At 45.2% G+C, this 17,804-nt stretch overlaps 1 protein-coding gene across 5 annotated transcripts in view; it reads left to right on the top strand.

Moving 5' to 3' along the window:
• NCAM1 (neural cell adhesion molecule 1) overlaps positions 1-17,804 on the top strand; it is a gene marked incomplete at both ends in the record, with an annotated part of 117,714 nt that overhangs the window by 66,328 nt on the left and 33,582 nt on the right. For 2 of the 5 annotated variants that reach the window (XM_084274884.1, XM_084274881.1), the window contains 8 exons: positions 772-941; positions 1,803-1,945; positions 7,574-7,603; positions 12,516-12,666; positions 13,259-13,443; positions 13,781-13,877; positions 14,757-14,927; positions 16,070-16,201. In XM_084274884.1, coding sequence (XP_084131010.1) covers positions 772-941; positions 1,803-1,945; positions 7,574-7,603; positions 12,516-12,666; positions 13,259-13,443; positions 13,781-13,877; positions 14,757-14,927; positions 16,070-16,201 — 1,079 coding nt within the window. Of the gene's footprint in view, positions 1-771; positions 942-1,802; positions 1,946-7,573; positions 7,604-12,515; positions 12,667-13,258; positions 13,444-13,780; positions 13,878-14,756; positions 14,928-16,069; positions 16,202-17,380; positions 17,396-17,804 lie in introns of all 5 variants that reach the window. The other 3 variants (XM_084274885.1, XM_084274882.1, XM_084274883.1) reach the window with 2 other exon arrangements.

Raw genomic sequence — 17,804 nt, 5'->3', positions numbered from 1 at the left:
ACCATTGGCAGGCAGGTGTTTAGCCAGGTCAGCTGTACCCTCCCAACTTTTGCACACCCTCAGCCTGCTTGCTGGCAGGGCAGTGTGGGAAACAGAGAGCTCTTGGATGTTGTGTGGATACTGCTCAGCCACAGCTAAAACATCATTGTCTTACCAACGCTGTTTTGGCCACAAACCCCAAACCATAGCAGCATATGAGCTACTATGAAGAAAATTATCCCAGCCTCAACCAGAACAGCTTCCTGGAAAAACAAGAATAATGGTAAAATCAGTAATTTTCACTGGCCTGGTGCATTCTTCTGTCAAGCTGCAAATTAAGGTGAAGCTTCATGCTCACCAGACTTGTCCTGTGGGTCAGTTTGTGTTCATCTGTTGTGGGGAATCTTAGGCAAAAATGGATGCTGTAGCCTGTGTTTGTCATACCAAGAGATCTGTATGTGAAGTCTCTTCATTTTTGTCAGGTCTACGTTTCCCTGTCAGGCAGTGGTACAGTCATCAGGTACACTGTTCTTGAAATTGTGTGGCCTTCTAGGTAAAGGTTGTGAGGACAAGTTGTAACGATGAAAAGGCTTTTGACATCCTGGGATAGTTGCAAGGACAGAAGCCACCTTCAGGGTGTTTATAGCTCTTGCATATAGGCTGTAAGATGTGTTGAGGGTGGGGGAAAGGTTCAGCTACCAGGAGCCCTGATGCAGGAGGGATTAGGAATAGATCAAAATGTAGGCTTTGATAGCTTCTCCTTCCCAACACAGTGTGCATTGTGCCTTGCAGGGATGGAGAGCCAGTGGAACAGGCTGATGATGAAGAGAAATACAGTTTTAACTATGATGGGTCTGAGCTCATCATCAGGAAGGTGGATAAGAGTGATGAAGCAGAATACATCTGCATTGCTGAGAACAAGGCTGGTGAGCAGGATGCCACCATTCATCTCAAAGTCTTTGGTAAGCATGCTCTTGCTGTCCTCCCTTTCCAAGCCAGTTGGCTGTTGGTAGCTCTCTAGTGCAAGCTGGAAGTAACCTACTTATCCCTGTTATGCCTGGTATGTCTTATCCACAGTTGCTGCCTTCCCAAGCAATGCTGTACACCTCTGCCATCATGCTAGGGAAAAGTAGATCTAATGTATGTGTCTGAAACAGATGCCAACTCCTTTCTGCTCCCTCTCTGATAAAAGAAATTCAGTCCTGTGCCAGGGGTGGTGTGAGGGTTCACATGCTACCTGAAATATCTTCTAGGCCCAGCAGGCTAAATCCTAATCCAACAAAAGCTGTGATTAAAAGGGCTTTAGCACTTCAGGGGGACTTACTGTAACCTGGACAGGAAGGTGAACTCCACCCCACCACTGTGAATGACCTTAGGCTTACAGGAATGAATCAGCAGCTCTCCTACCTTCTGTGAGTCTGGGAGTGTTAACATAATTCTCCCTGTCCCATCCCCCTGTAGCCACTTGGCAAAGCTGCTTATCAACCAGCTAATTTGGGACAGAGAAAGTAGACAGCAAGGTACAAGATTTAGCTGACAGTGCCAGGGAATAGTCATTTGTGCACTTTAAATGGGTTCTATGTCAGATATACCCTTTTCTAGTCTTTTCTTACAACAAGCCTCAGCTGTAAGCACGTGTAGAAAAGGCTTTCTAGTTCTGCAAGGAGGTACCAAATGCCACTCTGCTCCCTTCCTCACATGGCAGTAAACTTGTGACAATTCAAAAGGCTTTTTCCCCAGTGTTGCTTGTTACAAACACTGCTGCTGACAGGCAGGCTTCATTCTGAGCACCAACTGAATGAAGATTGCTTTTTTCTTTTCAGCAAAACCCAAAATCACCTATGTGGAGAATAAAACAGCCATGGAACTGGAGGATCAGATTACACTGACCTGTGAGGCATCTGGGGACCCAATCCCTTCCATCACTTGGAGAACCTCCACCAGGAACATCAGCAATGAAGAGAAGGTATAACCCTTACCAAAACCATGGCCTCACTTGCTGGGATCAGTGCAGCTTGTATCTGCTTGCCTCTGCTGATCCTGAATGCATGATAGCCACGCAGAGATGCACATGGAAATCATGGTGATTCCCCTCTCTGTAGTAAGAACACGTGCAGTCCTACACAGGCTGTCTGCTAAAGGGTCACCTGGACAGCTTGAAGTAGTGTCATAGGTGTCCTTTTGTAGAAAGAGCCATCTCAGTGTGTAGTGATTGAGGATCTGAATTCCTGCTGGTATCACCCTGTGTTGAATGAACTTGAAAAGCAGTAGACTGGACACTTTTCAGAGGAGCTTCCAAAGGGACCTACAGTTGCAGGAAGCTTCTGAAAGGGTTTTTTCCCTTCTGTTCCCAAGCTGAGAGGTGGAAATGACCATCCTGATTCCAGTGTTGTCCATACAATCTCAGAGGGTGGCAGGTTGAGAGGTGTTGGGGTATTATCTCTCAAATATGCACTGGACCAAAATGAGCCTGTTAATTCCTTCTTGCCCTGTACTGTATTCTAATGCTGCATGTACCTGAAGCACAAAAGCCTGGCTGCCTTTGTGTTCACCTGTTTGTTGATCACATCAGTACCATTTTGTTCTTAAAAGGCAAAAATAATTAGCAGTTTCTCTTTCAATAGCCTGTGTTGGTTTTTTGTTGTCCACAATTCCCCTTAACCAAGTGAGATCAGGATGTAGTGATTTACTGTAGGTATTTCATACTGGTTGCATAAGGTAATCAGGAAGCAAAGTTTAGAGCCAAGGAAACACTAGAAAAAGTAGGAGCAAGGAGCTGTTTGCTTATCAATAATCTAATAACAGAATGCTTCAGGGATCAGATAACTTGGGCATACCAGGGATTCTGACTCAGTACAAAGGCAGCAGTTGATAGACTTCTTAAAGTGACAGAGGTAACCACTGTCAGTCATTCACACAGCTGCCATTCTGCTTTGTAACCTCCTAAATGAGCTTTTTGAATTGCCTTCGTGATGTGAGCTCTTCACCATGTTGTTACAGAGTCACAGAATCACAGGGGTGGGAAGGGACCCCCAGAGCTCATGGGGTCCAGCCCCCTGCCAAAGCAGGGTCCCTAGGACAGGGCACACAGGTCGGTGTCCAGACAGGGCTGGAATCTCTCCAGAGAAGGAGACTCCACACCCCCTGGGCAGCCTGTCCCAGGGCTCCCTCACCCTCACTGGGAAGAAGTTCTTCCCCAGATTGGTGTGGAACTCCCTGTGCTCCAACTTGAGCCCATTGCCCCTTGTCCTGTCCCCATAGACACTGAGAAGAGGCTGCCCATGTCCCCCTGTGTCCCACCCTTCAGATCTTTATACCCATTGATCAGATCCCCTCTCAGGCTGCTTCTCTCCAGGCTGAACAGCCCCAGCTCACTCAGCCTTTCCTCACAGGGGAGATGCTCCAGGCCCTCCATCCCCTTCGTAGCCTCCTCTGGACTCTCTCCAGGAGATCCCTGGCTGGTTTATCCCAGGGAGCCCAGAACTGGACACAATGCTCTGTTTGCAGAGAGTTTGATCTGTCCAGCCTAATAAAACTTAACAGGATGTCAGTGGCAAAACTGCTAACCATTTTTGAGCCTCTCATATATCCAGTTTGATGGTGTTAAGTTGATGATCAATGTTAAGGAAAATGTTAATGCTCTGATAGTTTCTTACATATATGGGGGAAAATCAAAGGTTTGAGGTACTACCACGTGTCTCATGTACTAGTTCAATCCTTCAGGGAAAAGGTTTGGTCTTTTGGGTTGGGGGGGTTATCATATGCCATGCACTTTCTAGGCAGGATTCTATTTTTTGTGTGGTTTTGGTTTTCCCTTGTCCCCCATTTTCTATCTTGTGCTGTAAACTTAGGGGAATGGTACAGATAGCCAGAAAATCCTCAGGTCAAAATAGCTCTGATATGCATTTGGTTGCATATGTAATAAATGTTTATATTTGGTTTACTGTCCCTGGGTTAGCACAGGGAAATGGGTGCTCTTTGCTGTGGGACCAAAAAAAAATGCTATTTTTAAAATTATCAAGCTCTACTTTGGAATATGATTTAGATGCATTGGTCTTGCTAGGTGTTATTTACTTTTGTGATCATACTCCAAACTTTTAAAGATCTAGAGGTGCCCCTTATTCTCATGAACTTCAGAAAAACCTACCCATACCCCCAAACAACAAACAAGTCCTCAGTTGCTTTGTGGTTCCCCCTCTCCACAGTCTTTGTCAAAGAACAGAGACAGTCTGATGTGTGGACAAGGGGCAGGAGGTGCTATAGTCCAAACACTTGGTTAATGTAACAGCTATTTCCACAATCCCATGCTTCCCTGAGAGACCTGAGGATATCCTAGCACCTTTAGCAGAAGTTTCTCCTCTCTGTGGCTATGCATAATGTGAGGTCCCTTTGGGCAAACAGCCTCTTGCATTGAAGATGCTCTGCAAAGGTAAGTGCTTGTGGCCATGCTTTAGGAAAGTCCCATGATTGGCAACTGTGTCCCAACACAAAGGAGCAAACTACACTTCTAGATACTGGCATGGTAATTGTTAAAAATAAAAAATAATAGCAATTTTTTAAAAATAAATTGCTTAAATGTGGTTTACTTTGGTTGTGGATGTAGAAAGGTGCTGCCTAGGAGAAACTCTTGCTCTGTTAGTCTGTGATTCCACTGTCATTCCTGCAGAACATGGCCACCAACAGCCCTGGAAAGTCCTCAACACAGTGACTGACGTGGTTTGGCTTTGTCTTTCCTCAAGTATTTATTGATGTAGCACTGTAGAGAGGAAGAATGCTTTCTCTTTGAATGACACCAGCTGCAAAGCTGATCAAACCAGTATGCCATGTTCCTCCTCACCTTCAGTGTGTTTCATGCCCTTTCAAGAGACATGCTGCCTCTGTTCCTCTAACAGACTAACTGGGGTTCAGCAAATAGAGGTTTGCTCTCTACTGGTGTGTACAGGTTGTACCATTTCAGTGCAGACATGAGTGTGGTTACTGACAGGTTTGTGGAGTCACTACCAGCTCTTCCACATGACACAGTTGCAGACAGTCCTCTGTGTGTTACCCAGCAGCCTAGCTTGGTGCCTGAGGAATGGGAGGTGATGCTTTTTGTGCAGACCTTTGACCATCTTGCCAGAGCTGGCAGTGGGTATATCTGTGGTGTAGAATCTCCCCCAGCAATGCTGTCTGTCCTCCCATGCTGGCACTCAAGATCTGCATCTCATTAGCATTTTCTCTATGGCAGGTCAAAAGTAAAGTGAAGGTTTTATCACATCCTCTGTCAAGAGCAGAGGGACAGATGTGTTCTGGTGTTCTTCCTCCTTTATCCTAGTTACAGTTTAACCTGTAAAGTGTCATAATGCTGGGTTACTGGTTCCTACTAAAGTAGGATAATGCAAAAGTCTGACTTCTGAATGGATCAGAGTTTGAGGCCCCCTTTAGTAGGTGACTGATTCACAGAATCACAGGGGTGGGAAGGGACCTCCAGAGCTCACGGGGTCCAACCCCCTGCCAAAGCAGGGTCCCTAGGACAGGGCACACAGGTCGGTGTCCCGAGGGGGCTGGAATCTCTCCAGAGGAGGAGACTCCACACCCCCTGGGCAGCCTGTCCCAGGGCTCCCTCACCCTCACTGGGAAGAAGTTCTTCCTGTGTGCTGATGCTAATGAGCATTGTTGCAACACCTTCAGCAAAGTGCTTCCAGATGGGATGCAGCAGATCTAAGATTTCAAAATTTAATTTTCTGATTTTTTTTTTTATACAATTCCCTGTCCTAGATTTGTGATGTACTTTTTATCTCACAAGAGACATACATGGAAATATTTGTGGATTTAATGATCCAGGGGGGAGATGAGATTGGAAGTTCACAGGAGCTCTCTTGGAACTGAAGATGTTCCTGTTTAACAACTCACTTCCAAAGGGAAGGGGAGATGCTAGCATGCCTGAGGCTCTTGATTCCCCCTCTGTCCCCTGCATGGTGCTGAGTACAGCTTCTGTATCTCTTTGTCTTAATCAGGAAGGGTTAGTATGAAGCTCTCCAGGATGGAAAATGTGGTTCTATTCCCCTCCATCCCCCCACTCACAAGCACCATTACAAAGAGACTCTAGGAGCGTGGAAACAGGCTTTTTTCTTCTTTTATCTTCCTTTAAGCTGATAGGTACTGAACACCAAAGGATAAAACCACATCTCCTTTTCTTGTTGTTCATTTGGATTGTGGGGTGTTGGGTGTTTTTTTTAAATTCCTCTGTGCTGACACCACAGAGCATCAGCGGATTGGGTTGAAAGGGGACTTGCATGGCTATCAGCAAGGCAGTTCCCTTGCTGGCCCATCTTACTCAGATACAGAGGAAGTGCTGTTATGTCAGAAAGGGGTTATGATGAATTATGGTTGCCTGTTCAGCTTTCCAAGGAACTTGTGCCCAACAGGATATGCAAACACAGAAATGATGGGAGTATCCTAGCCCATGCAGTTGTTAATGAGCTTCTCTTACAACTGCTTCACCTCAGGCCTCTAGTTGCAGGCAGATACCTTGTTTTCCTCAAAGACATTGTAAAATGGGGCTGTCTGTACCTTATGTTTAGTATTTAAGTGTCCCAGTGTTCACTAGAAGCACTGTGGAAGGAGTTGTGCACTGTGTTTCTCTGATTCCCATCTCCCAAGATTCCATTCCCATTCCTGTAACGTCACTCCCTCCTGAGCTGTCACATCCACACGTCAGCAGTGCTTGTGCCTCACATCAGTAATGCCATCCTGGCTGTGATATTAGCAGGTGATTTTTGACTCCTGAACTGTATCAAGTTGTAATTGAAATACAGACCAGAAGAAGAATATTTGAAAGATAAATTGGGGGTTGGGGTGGTGGTGGGGAAGAACCAGAACCCAGCAACTCTGTGCTTTCTGAACCACACTGTTGGTGGCTTTCTCTGGATGGGAAATGTATGCTTACTGGGAAGGTTTGTGCATGTTTGGTTGTCCCAAGCCACTGGGACACAGGATAATGAGCTGAATGAACACTATCAACTGGAGATGCAAGGTTCTACCCTGCTGTCTCCAGGCTGGGAGACTTCATACTGTTTCAGTGCTCTGCAGCTCAAGGTCTCCTACTCCTGACCAAGTGTGCATGTCAGAACATGGACAAATGCATGATCACATCAGCAGTGTGAGTGTTAATGTCAATCAGTGTGTGTGGGTGGCTAACAAACCAGTGTCAGCAAACCAGTTCTGTAACTGTCCTTGCAATTGAGTGACCTGGGTCATCCGAATCTCTTCCCCCAGTGTGCTGGGGACAGGTTTCTAGCCATGGTGAGAAGTGACAAAGGAAACAGTCACTCCATGTGTAAAAATGGGAGCAGGTTTTATTAGCTTTTTGCTGAATCATTTGAAGACCAAATGACAGGGTGTAAAATTTGGACTGCCAATCTAAATTGAGATGATACTGAGAAATGGGAATGGTGATCACCCCACACACGAGAGGAACAACTTGGAGCCTGCATGTGCACAGAACGCTATGTGGTGCAGACACTGTGATACCTAAAAAGCAACCTTTGATAAACTTTTATTGCTTTTTTTTTTTCCCCCTGTTGTTGTTGTGTTCTATATCTGTTCTCTCCAGGCTTCCTGGACCCGGCCCGAGAAACAAGAGGTATAAGATTACCAGACCTTTAGCAAAACTTAGTGGTTTTGGTTTTGGTTTGTTTGGTTTTTAAGCATTACAGATTAACAAATCTCTAGTCCAGTAACCATGCCAACTAAACCAGCGTTAATAATATGGTCAAATTAAATATCAGTACATAAAAGAAACAGCTTGTAGAGTTAGAAACCGCTTGGCACGTAGTAATGCATTGTTGGATGAGCAAACTGGCTGTGTTGGGAGTGAGTAATTCTGGTTGCACTTTGAAAAAAAAGGAAAACAAAGACAATTAAATCATGGGCAGCTGTGAGATCTGACAAATACTGCTTTCATAATTTTCTTCTCTGCTACCACAGTGAATCATAAATCTTTTCTAGAGTTTAAAGAATTAGCAACAGCACATATTCTGGGAAAGTATGGGTTTTGGTTTTTTTTTTCCCAAAGTCAGGCTCTTTTGCTCCAGCCAACTCATCTGTTTGCTCATGGTACTCCTTATATTTGACCTTCTCTTAAAGCACAACTGCATCATGTTCCATTTCAAACTCAATGCAGATAAATCTTTCACAGGTTGTATTTTTCCACAAAATGCTCTGAATTGCCAAACTGTCATTTCTGTTGGAGTTTGAGGGTCGGTGAGGAGGTGGGGAATAATGCAGGGATTTGTTTTGGTGCAGGTGTGGTTTGCTGTTGTTTTATTTCACATTCAATGCTGTTTTTAAAAATAATAACAACCTACTTTTGTATGCACCTGATTTATAGCATTCTTGCTTCAAAATGGACTAGAAAGTTTGTTTCCAAGCAAACAATAGGGAGCAGGTAGAGAAGAAAACTAGCTATCAGAGCTACGTGTAATTGTAGGATCAACAGCTTCAAGGAGGCTCTGGGTACCCTGAATTCTCTTTTATTTTTAACTTGTCCTAACCTGCTGTGGCTTAAACAAAGTGAACCTCTGGCTTAACCACCACCTGCCTTTGCTTCACGTGGAGCTAAGAAGATACCACCTATTCTTACTCTAAAATTACCTGTTGGAATGGAAGGTTTGTGGCAAGTGAAGGCATTGGATATTCAGTCCAGTTTGCGTTGAAGAATTTGGAATCTGAGTAGTTGCATCTCTTCAGGCCTGATGGTAATTGCTACTGCACCTCTCCTCCCCAGCTGCTGCCTGTGCTCTCCATTTCAAGGGGGTTTTTAATTAATACGAGCACTAATACTATTAAGCTTGCTCTCTCTGAATTCCTCACTGTAACCTTGTATTAAAATGCCCAGGCTGAGTTCTGTAAGGCTGTTGTTGAAGCTTATTGCAGCTTGTTTTAAATAGCATGGTGGCTTTTAGCAGCATTATCCCAGTGACAGGGGCCACAGCTCCCAGGAAGCCCAGTGAATAGTCGGCATCAAGTGTTTCACTGGCACTGGTGCCTTAGCTAAAGTAAGGAAACCTCTATGAGCTTCAGTCATAGCAGCATGTATGGCTGTTAAAACTTGCTTTCCTTGCTTTGGAGGCACAATTTTAGCTGGCAGCTTCTTCCTCTAAACCACAGTCAGCTCTGTTTAGTATGCACAGTGCATAATGGTTCTGTTTGCCATGCTGGTCCTGTATATCCTGGAGGATTGCTGAAAGTCATGTTAGCAGCATATGCTGACAACCCCCCCCCACACACACACACAACCACATTATCACCAACAGATGCTAAAAAAACTCAATTGGAAATGAAATTACATCTCAGTTATACCCCAAACTGGTGATGCCTTTCTAACCTTGCAAATATTAAGAGCTTCAGATGACTTCTAGTCAGCTTGGTGCAAGCACAGAGCTAGGACAGACCCTTTGTTTTCCTTCACCAGAGTTTGTAGCTGTTGTCAGGAGTTTCTGGGTGCTGTTTTGTAGTTACATCCACCATGTGGAAAAAGGGTGAGGAAAGGATAGGACTGTTTGTTTGAAATTGTTGTGGATAATGTTTGTGAAAGAACTGAAAAATCCAGAAGGTGGAGGGAAGGGGGGTAAATGCATTCCCTGCTTGTCTGTCCTCTTCCCCTTTGGCAGTGAAGTATTGAAAGAGGCCAGCTGTGTACACAGAACTCTGTGCCACATTGGTGGTGTTGCCATTTGGAGGAAAACACTGGCATGTCACATGGATAAATGGTACTAATTGGTGATAGGGAGGACTATCACATCCTTTCCTGTAGAGTGGCAGTTGGTTTGACTTATTGCCTGTCCCCCTTAGGCTGTCTCCCAGTTACTATGAAACATTTTATTATCCAGAATCATTGAAAACAAGGAAGCTAGGTAAAGGGAGTCCCAGTGTCTACATCTGGCTCACAAGTTTCTACCTCCTTTATCCCTAATAGCCAGGAATTGTTAGCATCTGATGGTCTGAAATATGAATAAAGAAAACTAGTAGCATGCTTTCTCAGGTAGATGGGGTTTTTTTCTCTTCTTTGGAGTATTTTCCCCAATCATTCCTTTTTTTACTTGCACATTAAAAGAGAGAGCTTCATCTTCAGAAGCAGTTGCATCATTTGTGAAGTTCTAATTTGTCTGCCTAGAACTCTTCTGTTTGTATTGAGTCTTGACAAAGTGGGGGAAGGTAGGTGACACTGGATGTAAAATGACTTTTGCTGTAGTGGTTGGGGTTTTTCTTTTGTATTTTGCCATGTTTATACCCTTGCCTACTGATGGGGTCACAGAAACAAGTGTTTTGAATATCTACCCAACTTATGAGCTAAAAGAATCTGGAAGCCTCTGCAGATCTGTAGTCTTCGCACTGATAGATCCTTCTGTAGTAATTTCAGAAGTGAGCTGAGTCTTGGAGTTGAATCACTAATTGGACAACAAGATTTAGTCAGGCAGTGGAGAAAGATAAAAGCAGAATTGGCATGTGTAAAATACCACAATGGACTGCTGGTGTGTTAAGGGGTCACAGAACTGTAGGGGTGGGAAGGGACCCCCAGAGCTCATGGGGTCCAACCCCCTGCCAAAGCAGGGTCCCTAGGACGGGGCACACAGGTCGGTGTCCAGATGGGGCTGGAATCTCTCCAGAGAAGGAGACTCCACACCCCCTGGGCAGCCTGTCCCAGGGCTCCCTCACCCTCACTGGGAAGAAGTTCTTCCCCATGTTGGTGTGGAACTCCCTGTGCTCCAACTTGAGCCCATCGCCCCTTGTCCTGTCCCCACAGCCACTGAGCAGAGGCTGCCCATGTCCCCCTGTGTCCCACCCTTCAGATCTTTATACCCATTGATCAGATCCCCTCTCAGGCTGCTTCTCTCCAGGCTGAACAGCCCCAGTTCTTCTAAGAAATGTTGCACACAACACCATGTGTATGTGAAATAATGAACTGTCCCTAGCAACACAAAAGACCAAGCAGAGGAGAGGGAGTTGAGCTCGTGGCACTGGTCAGATCTGCAGTAAACCTGCATGCAGGGTAGAGGAGAGAAGAAAAATCCATCTAATTGGGTTTGTGTCATCAAAGGATACTGGGTTTGTGCATATGAAATTTGACTGGCTCAAATGAACTAATATTCAAAGGTAGCAGAGGTAATCATGTTTACTTGTAGAAACTTTGTTAGCCTTGGAGTTTGAGACAACTAGCTCAGAACAGCAAGAGGCTTCAGGCCTGGAAGATCTGACCTTTGTACTACAGCTCAGTGTATTTGGCTGCTTAATGTCCTAGTGATTTTCCTTGTAATCTCAGTACTTGTCCTGGATCTTTCAAGAGAATTAATGCTCTTGTAGCATTAATTGCATTAATTATAGCAATCTGCAGCAGTAGGCACAGCCATGAAGGTTCCTAATTTAATTTGCATGTGCCACTTTGAAAACTAGATGAGAGAGCTGGTGCTTTAAAGCTTCCAAGCTGAAGCACAAGCACCAGAAGCTCTCACAAGCCCCACAGTGGAAGGAGTCATTTGTGGCCCTATGTGTTTCATAAATGAAGAGAGCATGAATTGGAAAGCCTTGGGCACGAATTGGAAAGGATAAAGATAAACAAAACCCATTTGTGTGGGATGGGATCACTGGGTGGCTGCAGTGCATGTGAGCAGATGGCAGACTGGATTTCACAGCCCTTGTCTGTCTGTCTCATTGACATCCCTGTGCTTTCTTGCACGTGGGAGCAAGTTCTAAACTTGCATTGTATAACCACAGAATCACCAGGTTGGAAAAGACCTTTAAGATCATCGAGTCCAACCCTTCCTGTCCTGTGCTAAACCAGATCCCTGAGCACCTCACTAGCCTTTTTTTAAACACACTCAGGGAAGGTGACTCAGCCCCCTCCCTGGGCAGCCAGATTGCACTAGAATTTTCTCAAAACACCACAAGACCTCGAAGCATGGTTGTCTCTAGAAGAGTCACACAGTTTCCTTGCCCTCTTCCCTGTACCTTTCTCCCTTCAGTGCCATGTTCAGGTGAGAGGTCTGAACTTCCCTTTTGCCTTATTCAATTCTGAGGTCTGGATCTATTGCCAGTCATTTCAAGGAGATTGAAATAAAAGAAGTGTCAGTGAGAGAAGAGAAAGGCCTAAATTCCCTGAGTTAGAAACACAGCAGCTATTGAGGAGATACTCTACAAGAGCATGCTGGCAAAAATTATTAACCAGAGCTGGATCTCTACAGTTTTCATTCTGCAAAGAAGCTTGATGTTATCCAGCTGTCCTCAGACATGTAGTAGCATCTGATGCTTTGGTCTTCCTTTTTAAATTAATTTTCCCTTCTCCTGAGTGCTCTGAGTCCCCGTGTGACAAGGGATCTTCTTGTTGCTTTGGGAAATCCCTCTCCGTCCCCATGACTTCACCTGACCTCAGGTGATCCCTTCTGAAGTCAAGAGCACTGGAGGGTTGGCGTGAGGCAGACTTGCATTTGTTCACATCCCTTTGGTTGGCATCACAGGCTCGGAGCTCAGCCTCTAACTCTCTTTTCCTTTCCTGCCAGACCCTGGATGGGCGCATCATAGTCCGCAGCCACGCGCGAGTGTCATCGCTCACCCTCAAAGAGATTCAGTACACAGATGCTGGAGAATATGTCTGCACAGCCAGCAACACCATTGGGCAGGACTCCCAAGCCATGTACCTTGAAGTGCAGTGTAAGAAGCAGAGGATGGTGTGGGGAGGGTGCTTGTGTGTGTGTGTGTTTAGGGGGGTAACTGTTTTGCAGGCTTCTTCCTACGGTGAGACCTAGGCTCCCATGGGTAGGGAGGTGTGTGGTGTTTAGGTAGAGGGCATGAGGAGGAAGACAGTGTGAAGTGATTTCATTGGAGACATGATGCTGTGTGCATACATGCAAATGTTTGTTCTAGCTGTCTCCAGCTGGGGCACTGTTAGGACCTTGGAAAGATTATGGACCATGAATCTGCTGGAGTCTCACTTGTTGGATGTATCTGAGCTCTTCCCTAGGAGGACATCCTCATGCATATCTCTGCATGTATAACATGCTGTCTCCTCTCCCTTCCACGCTGTATTAGGAGCAGCCTTTGAGACTTGACTAGGTTTCCTCCTTCAGCAGAAGACATTGCTCAGCCCTCAAATGAGAAGACAGTTCAGTTTCCTGTGTTAGATTCCCTTCTCCACAAACTGGACCCTAGCCCAAGGGTTCCTTAAAGTGAGGCTGGCTGGGCTACTTTTAGGAGATCTTCTGGCTCAATTGCCTTCATAAATGCAAACATGTCTGTTTTTCAGATGCCCCCAAGCTTCAGGGCCCTGTGGCTGTCTATACCTGGGAAGGGAATCAAGTCAACATCACCTGTGAGGTATTTGCTTACCCCAGTGCTGTCATCTCCTGGTTCCGGGATGGACAGCTGCTTCCCAGCTCAAACTACAGCAACATCAAGATCTACAACACTCCATCAGCAAGCTACCTGGAGGTAAGGAGAAGCAAGGAGGGGAGAAGGCATCCACAGCCAGCAGGGCTCAATGCTTTCAATGAAATTATGTTCCTGCTGTTGGAGGCATTAAGTCTTTTGTCACCCTGTTGGTAGACAAGACATTGTGTGTTGTTTCTGGCACATAAATGCTGAGAAAATCAGGTAATACAAGATGCCACCCCCTCCTTGCCTTTGACTTTCTGCCAACTGCAGTTCTTCCCACTGTGGACAGCCCTCAAAGTGTCAGCACATGTACTTGATCATGACTTCTCTCCCCAGCAAATTGCAGAGTGGAAGGGTTTTCTGATCCAAGCATGAGCCTTCCTTCCTTCCACAGGTGACACCAGACTCTGAAAACGACTTTGGGAACTACAACTGCACTGCTGTCAACCGCATTGGCCAGGAGTCCTCAGAGTTCATTCTTGTGCAGGCAGGTGAGCATCCTGGGCAGGGAGATAAGGAATCTATCTATTTTCTAGCCTGCATTGGCAGGGTAACAGGAAACCCAGCATTTACTTTCAAAGAGAGCATTCCTAGATTTGTATTGGAGTGGGCTGTAGATAACAAGATCCTTGGCATCTGTGTTGCCTTGTTCCTGAAGGGTCTTGTTCCTTTCTGCATGCTTTTGACATAGCTGGGATCATTGATCTGTGACAGCCATGGCATAGGTGTGCATATGCACACACATGCTTCTTTTAATCAGCAAAAGATCCTTAATAGTACAGGTAGTGTAACATAGAAACTTCAGGGCACTGTGTACCCACTAAAAGGGCCTGGGGTTTGACTGCCTGACAGGCAGGAAAGGTCTCTGGTATCCTCTCAGGGGCTGCCATGCAGGTATAGAAATGGTCAGGCTGTATATGGGAATACTCTATAGAAGAGGACACTCTGCTCTACTTAAAGGTGTCCCAGCTGTCTGCAGGGGGGTTGGGCTAGAAGACCTTTAAAGCCTTCCTTCCAACCCAAGGCATTCTAAGATTAAGAAACTGTAGGGACAGAATAGCATCCAGGGTGGTCTTGCTACTCTGCTCTGGTTGCCCAGGGCCCCATCCAACCTGGCCTTGAAAACCTCCAGGGATGGGGCATCCACCCCCTCTCTGGGCAGCCTGTTCCAGCCCCTCACCACTCTCTCTGCAAAGAACTTCTCCCTAATATCCAATTTAAACCTTTCCTCCTTTAACTTTGATCCATTCCCCCTTGTCCTGCCATTATCTACCCTTTTAAAAAGTTGATTCCCCTTTGATTTCCTTTGCCACTGTAGTTTGTTTCCTGCTGTCTTTCATATCACTGGCTGTTTTCCTTTCCTCCCCCAGATACTCCATCCTCTCCTTCCATTGACAGAGTGGAGCCCTACTCCAGTACTGCTCAGGTGGAGTTTGATGAGCCTGAAGCGACTGGCGGGGTGCCCATCCTCAAGTACAAAGCAGAGTGGAGAGCTCTGGGCGAGGGAGAATGGCATTCAAGGTTGTATGATGCAAAAGAAGGTAGGATGAAAACCCAAGATGTTACCATCCCCTGCATCTACATCTCAAAAGTCTTTCCTTCAGGGAAAAGTCTGAAGGGTTCCAGAGCTTTGCAGTTTCCTCTACTATATTAAGGCCCCAAACGAGTTCTTAAGTGTGTGTTTTGCAGCAAGACCTTCAATTTTCAGTTGGAAATCAGGACCCCCCCTTGTGAAGTTCAACATGTGTGATAAGGCACCAGCCTTCTCCACCTACAGACCACGTGTTGTAGCAGTATGTTCACCTCTGTATCCCTTCCTTGTTTGCACAGTCCTGTGTGAATAAGATGAACCCTGTGACTGGTATTGAAGGATGTTTCACAGGGTTGTGACTCTACTTACCCTTCCATTCCCCTTAGAGCATAAATCTTCCCATTCTGGAAACAAGTCTAACTCCCATTACAGTCTGCTTAGAGTAATCTACAAAAATACAGACTGCTTAAAATGAATGCTTAAGTTCAGTAAATCAAAGGAATTTCGATTTGGGAGGACTCTGCAAAGGGGAGTTTTCTTTCAGAGCTGAATATTCCACTGCAAATCCTGCCTGGAACCAAAATTCTTCTTTGGGGTCCCTACTGGAGTGATGTGATCATAATCAGTCACGTTTTATTTTTCTTATTTCTCCATTTGTGTCTGTGTAGTAAAAATAGAGCTTATTTCTTTCCTCATACCATGATAACCCAACAGCATTTTCTTTCCATGCCTTACATTGTGCCTGACTACCTTATAGATTGTTACAGGAAAGAGGTGGGTTTCTCTCCTACTAAGGCCTTTGCTTTCAGCAGGATCATGCAGTCCAACAGATGAGCAGTTCTAAGCTTTATGTGTCTAGTACAGAGCCCCACATGACAGTGGTCTTTGAACTGCATTATTCTGGGAGCTCCTTAGCACAGGCCAGTGTCTACCACGAGCTCCACTACATCCTCTCTAAAGAGGCTGTGGAAATAAACCTCTGTAATCAGCTGTTTCTCACAGAGGTGGTAGCTCTGGTTTTGCACTGTTGATGTGCCACTAGCCCCAGAAGAGGGCTGTTAACATGGGGTGAGCATGGCCAAGGTGTAGGATAGAAACACAGCAGTTATTGTTGACTTAAATCTTGAGCCTTTCTTTGCTTTTTCTCACCAGCAAATGTGGAGGGCATGATCACTATCACCGGCCTGAAGCCAGAAACAACCTACTCTGTGAGGCTGTCTGCAGTAAATGGCAAGGGTGTGGGTGAGATTAGCCTGCCATCTGACTTCAAGACACAACCAGTTCGTAAGTAAAACTGAGACCTCAGTCTGCTTTCCTGGTTCTCTTTCCTTGCCTCTTTCCAGGGGATTTCTGCCATGCATGGATGACACCACCTTCTCTCTTGCAGAACTTGCTGCACCCTTTGTTCTTGTGCTTTTAGACTTTGATCACCAATTAGAAATCTGATTTGAAAGGAGGAGGCAGAGGAGCTGTTTGGTTTGCACTAGTTTGTGCCCAGAGGTAGTAGTATCTCAACTTTGTGTATATGAAGAATGAAGAGTTTTAATAAGAAAAAGAAGCGACTTGAGGAGGGTGTTTGTCATGGAGAATGTAACGTTGTCTCAAGGCAGGGTTTTTTTTTACAAATCAGGAAAAATGAGAGGTTCAGCATTGTCTGGCCACAAACTGTGGAAAGAAGGGAATTTCTTCTCTGCAAATCACTGCTTTAAGATGCCCATGCAGCATGTAAGGTGATTTCCACAGCCTCTTTCTGCTTTCCTTGGGTAATCTTCCACTCCAGTGGCAGGATGCTCTGCTGTGGCCTTAAAACTTTTTCTCCTTTTTCAACTAGGAACAAAAGACCATAACTTTAAACCAGCATGGGGGTAAGCAGAGTGGGTAGGGGAGATGTGACAAAAGCAGGCAGGGGAGAAGTGATCTTTTTATCCTTGTACACAGCCTCATCCAAATACTAGGATCTGTATTCAACCACCCACAACCCCGGGGGGTTCTTCTTTCCTATTCCTTTTGTATTTAGATCTACAGCCTATTCTTCCCACCATCACACCCATAGCTCTTCTGAAACCGTTATGCAGGACCTTCTCCTGAACTCAGTGTTAGCAATATTCCTAGCCCATGTATGTGCATGTTGTGAGCTGTGCATGGTCTTGAGTTTATATGCCAACTTCTGCCTCAACAGAATTGTTGAGCAGCATGGCACAGTGCACTTGTAGCTGGGAAATCCCAGGTCCTGGGCAGTAAACCAGCCCTCACAGTTGATGTTTGTTGTGGCAACTCCTGTAAGCTGCCCCACTCCCTCGGGCTGGATTTGAGACAGCTGGTGGTATTTTGATTTTCCAGGTCCATGTTCTCTATCTCCTCACTTCCTCTACATTTATTTTTTTATTATTTTTTTGTGTGTGTGTGTGTGTCTATCTCTGTCTTTTCTACTTGTCTGTGTTCCATCCATGGAAAAAACTACAGGCATCCCTCACTCACGTAAGTGCCTCTCTGCATTTCTCTCCTTCTCTTTTTATGTTCCTAGAGTGTTCCTCTAACATACATAATGTTACCTTTTAATCTAGCTTTTTCCTCTCATGGCCTTTAGAAATGAAGTAACTGGTATTTTCCATTTCCTAACAAGACTGACACTAGAATAGCGATTCTGCTGTGGGTAACAGTGTTCTCTCTAGAGCAGAATTAAGGGTTAACATCCTTCTCTCTGTAGTAAAGCATGCAGTTCAGAAGTTTAACTTGGTGATTGTCTAATAATAATAATAGCTTGTTGATTACACAGTGGAGTAGTGGAAGGCTTCATTTTTATGAATCACTTAAATCACTTAATGAAACGTAAATAATTGGGGGAGGGGGCACAAAACAGGAAACACTTGTAGCTAAATTGCAGATC

This window comes from Gallinula chloropus (genome assembly GCF_964237585.1).
Source record: "Gallinula chloropus genome assembly, chromosome: 24".
Classification (NCBI taxonomy): domain Eukaryota; kingdom Metazoa; phylum Chordata; class Aves; order Gruiformes; family Rallidae; genus Gallinula; species Gallinula chloropus.
The sequence above is the reverse complement of the archived record's forward strand: the minus strand, read 5'-3'. Positions and strand labels throughout refer to the sequence as shown.